We start from the raw sequence: 3,860 nt of genomic DNA, 5'->3' as shown, positions 1-3,860 counted from the left end.
CATATATATAAATTTTGTACGACTCTATTATTCTTTCATTCAGCCCCTTCACACTTACTTTGTTCTTTCCACTCTTCTTTCTTTCGTTCCCCCTCTCTCACATTTCCTGGCTTTCTTGTCATTCTCACCTTCCCTCCTCTTTCACTTCACTATGTCTCTTTTCTTTTTTTCTCGTCCCTCCCTAATTCTTCTATCCCTCTGCCTCTATCTCTCACTCTTCTCTCTCCCCGTGACTGGTGTTCGGCCAAGCCCGACCTTTCTTTCTTGGTTCGACTACCATCCATGCAACATCTATATTCCTCCCTATGCCTGTCATTTCTTATGTCCCTGCTGTAAGGCTTCACCTCCACAGACGCCAGCTTAATTTAATTCATCCTTAGTCGAAAGACACCTTTTGTTATGTCCTGTTATTTGCATTTGTATTTGTGTACCATTTCTCCGTTTTTTTCCGTCCTTGTTTTCGTATACATTTGCTGCTTGAATCTAGTGCTCTTAGCTTAGGTTTTCCTTGGGGCTGGCCAGATTGGAGCAATCTCAAGTATAACCAGGCGAAATTGCAAAGATAATCTGGAACTCGACTGAAGAAAGAAAACTCCAAATGACCCGTCCTTGTTTTTTTGTATTGTCTGTCTGGATGTTTTGTTGTCCCTTTTTTGTATCCTCTAACTGTCTGGATGTTTTGCGTTCTTGTCCCATTTTTGGTATTCCTTTTTATATAAATACTAGCAGAGATACCCGGCATTGCCCGTGTTACATGCAATTGAAGAATTAGACTTTTCTGTTATATTTTCTGTAATGAACTGGAATATCTATGATTCGAATTTCATCAGAATTGCAGATGTGGGTTCTTTCCGTCTTTACACACCCTAAAAAAATTCTAATCATGACATATGCATCCCATACTACTCATCTTTATGCGCAGATTCCAAAATTCCTGTCTTATGGAACCTGTTAAAAGGATTTTGCTCCTGAAAAATGGAGGTCATGGAGCTCTAAAATGTGGGTGTTAAGGCCCCTATTGGGGGTAGGTGTCTTAATGTCCACCACAGAAGTTGAATTGTTGAGAATCTTTTTAACTTGGGTCTTATATGTATTGTTCGAATTTCTTTGAAATAGGAAATATATGTGTGTTCACTGGATTTGTAAAAGAGAACAAAGCTACAAGAAACCAAAAGAGAAATGATCACAATAAGCAGTCAGCTACCCTACCGTAGTCGTTACTATTCCCCAATGTAGGATTTCTCACCATACAGGTGACAGGCACAGCCGTAAGATGCATTACGGATCTATAGCAATTGGAAGGGCGTGACCCAACTGAAACATTAACAACTGTGTGACGTGAAGGCTAAGGGGAAATGAAAGTGTCACCTCTGGAGTTTGCAAATGACCACTATACTGATAGGTAACTGGACAGAATAGATTTACAATCTATAAATGTCTTTCAATAACCAGTCACTCATCTGGGAAGGCCTTGAAATCAATGTTACCATTGGGGGTCTATGTGTGACCCAGTAATGCATCTTACGGCTGTGCTTGTCACCTGTATGGTGAGGAATCCTACATTGGGGAGTAGTAACGACTACAGTAGGGTAGCTGACTGCTTATTGTGATCATTGCCTCTAACGCTTGAAGGTCGTGCTCCACCACCTCATCCCATGTCTTTCTGGGTCTCTCTCTTCCACGGGTTCTTTCCACTGTTAGGTTGTGACACTTTTTCACACAGCTCTCCTCATCCATACACAGCACATACCAGCGCAGTCGTCTCTCTTGTACACCACATCTGATGCTTTTTACGTCCAACATTTCTCTCAGGGTGCTTACACTCTGTTGTGTGTGCACACTGACATTACACATCCAGTTGATCATACTAGATTCATTTCTTTCAAGCCTATGTATGTCCTCAACAGTCATGGCCCATGTTTCACTGCTGTGTAACATGGCTGATCACACACATGCATCATACAGTCTACCTTTTACTCTGAGCGAGAGGCCCTTTGTTACCAGCAAGAGGTAGGAGCTTTCTGAACTTTTTCCAGGCTATTCTTATTCTAGTGGCAACACTCTCAGAGTATTCACCCCTATTACAAACTTGGTCACCTAGGCAGCAGAAGCTATCAACTACTTCTAGTTTCTCACCCTGGCATGTGATAGAATCTGTTTTCTGAACATCTTTGGTGTTTATTGCCCCTGTGCATCTGCCGCACACAAAAACTATCATCACAGTTAACCTTCCTTTGATATTGCTGCACCTCTTATTTGTCCATAGCTTACATTGGGTACATCTTATGGAGTTTCTACCTACACCTTTTCTACAGATCAAGCAGGGCCATGTATCTGAAGGGCTTTTGTGACTTATCCGCCTTCCTACTTATTAGGACTTTGGTTTTTGATATGTTGACTCTAAGGCCCTTTGATTCTAGACCTTGCTTCCACACCTGAAATATTATCTCTAGTTCTGATAGTGATTCAGCTATGAGAGCAAGGTCATCAGCATAAAAGAGCTCCCAGTGACATCCTGTCTTGAATTCCTCTGTTATTGCCTGGAGGACTATGATAAATAGGAGGGGCTGAGGACTGATCCTTGGCGAACCCCTACTTCTACCCAGAATTCTTCACTATACTCGTTGCTGACCCTCACCTTACTAACTGCATCCCTGTACAGCTCTTACTAACCACTCATCTATCCCTAGTTTCCTCATTGCCCACCAGATAAGAGATCGGGGGTCTCTGCCAAAGGCTTTCTCCAAGTCAAAAGCCAAGTATAGAGGTTTATCTTTGGCTAGGTATTTCTCCTACAGTTGGCTTACCAGAAATATAGCATTAGTGGTGCTTCTACCTGGCACAAAACCAAACTAGGCTAACTCTCTCCCTAATTAGTAGGTCTATGACCCTCTCCGTGACCTTCATCACCTGATCCAGCAATTTGATACTCCTGTAGTTGTTTCCATCTAAAGCATCACCTTTACCTTTGTAGTAGTTGACTATGGTGCTGCTACACCAGTCATATATGTATATTTATGGACTTCTTTATATGCACATATATGGGCTTCTTTCAGGGGATTACTTGGCTTGCTAGAAAAAGCAGTCAGATATCCCTCAAATCTCACTCTGCTGTCTTAAAACAGAACATAATTAGATAATACAGCCTCAGGTACAATATACCTGAAATAAAAGATAGTACGATTGCAGCTGGAATACTTTGATCATAGACCTGCTTAGACATGGTTGACTTGAACCTAAACAACAATAACAACAACTAAAGAGGTGATGCAGTGATGCTATTATGTTAGACATGGTTCGCTTCCACTATAGATTGAAATTCATGTTGGGTGTCTAAAGTGTACATGTAGGTATAATTTTCTTTTCTCTCTGATTTGCAGTACAGTGTATGAAGATAACTTGGACAGTCACTTGAAGAAATGTAACAAACGACAAAGGGCACCACCTGTGAGTTTGAATTTCCTCTCTTATAAATCATAGTCCAGTCACAATGTGTTTAGTGTGTGTGTGTGTGTGTGTGTGTGTTTGTATACTAGCCTTGTGAATAGATTTGGTAGATGGAAAATGATATATATATAGTGTAGTATATTGCCACTTAAGTGTGGCTGACCCCTAGGGGTGGATGTTACTGTTGCTTTTAGCCCCAGGAGGACATCTCCTCCAGCTGGCTTATCGACACACGACTGTATCCTGTTTGCCAAGGGTAGTTATCCCTCTCACCAACATCTGCAGCACATTGGCAAACAGCACACAGTCGTGTGTCGATAAGCCAGCTGGAGGAGATGTCCTCCTGGGGCTAAAAGCAACAGTAACATCCACCCCTAGGGGTCAGCCACACTTAAGTGGCAATATACTACACT

The 3,860-nt window shown here is 41.8% G+C and overlaps 1 protein-coding gene across 2 annotated transcripts in view; it reads left to right on the top strand.

Moving 5' to 3' along the window:
- LOC106872555 (tRNA:m(4)X modification enzyme TRM13 homolog) overlaps positions 1 to 3,860 on the top strand; it is a 51,195-nt gene that overhangs the window by 21,026 nt on the left and 26,309 nt on the right. For both annotated transcript variants that reach the window (XR_008264890.1, XM_014919582.2), the window contains exon 3: positions 3,381 to 3,447. Coding sequence is in view for 1 of the 2 variants with exons in the window: in XM_014919582.2 (XP_014775068.1) it covers positions 3,381 to 3,447 (67 nt within the window). In the remaining variant the exon portion in view is untranslated. The remainder of the gene's footprint in view (positions 1 to 3,380; positions 3,448 to 3,860) is intronic.

Source organism: Octopus bimaculoides, chromosome 9 (genome assembly GCF_001194135.2).
Source record: "Octopus bimaculoides isolate UCB-OBI-ISO-001 chromosome 9, ASM119413v2, whole genome shotgun sequence".
Classification (NCBI taxonomy): domain Eukaryota; kingdom Metazoa; phylum Mollusca; class Cephalopoda; order Octopoda; family Octopodidae; genus Octopus; species Octopus bimaculoides.
The sequence above is the reverse complement of the archived record's forward strand: the minus strand, read 5'-3'. Positions and strand labels throughout refer to the sequence as shown.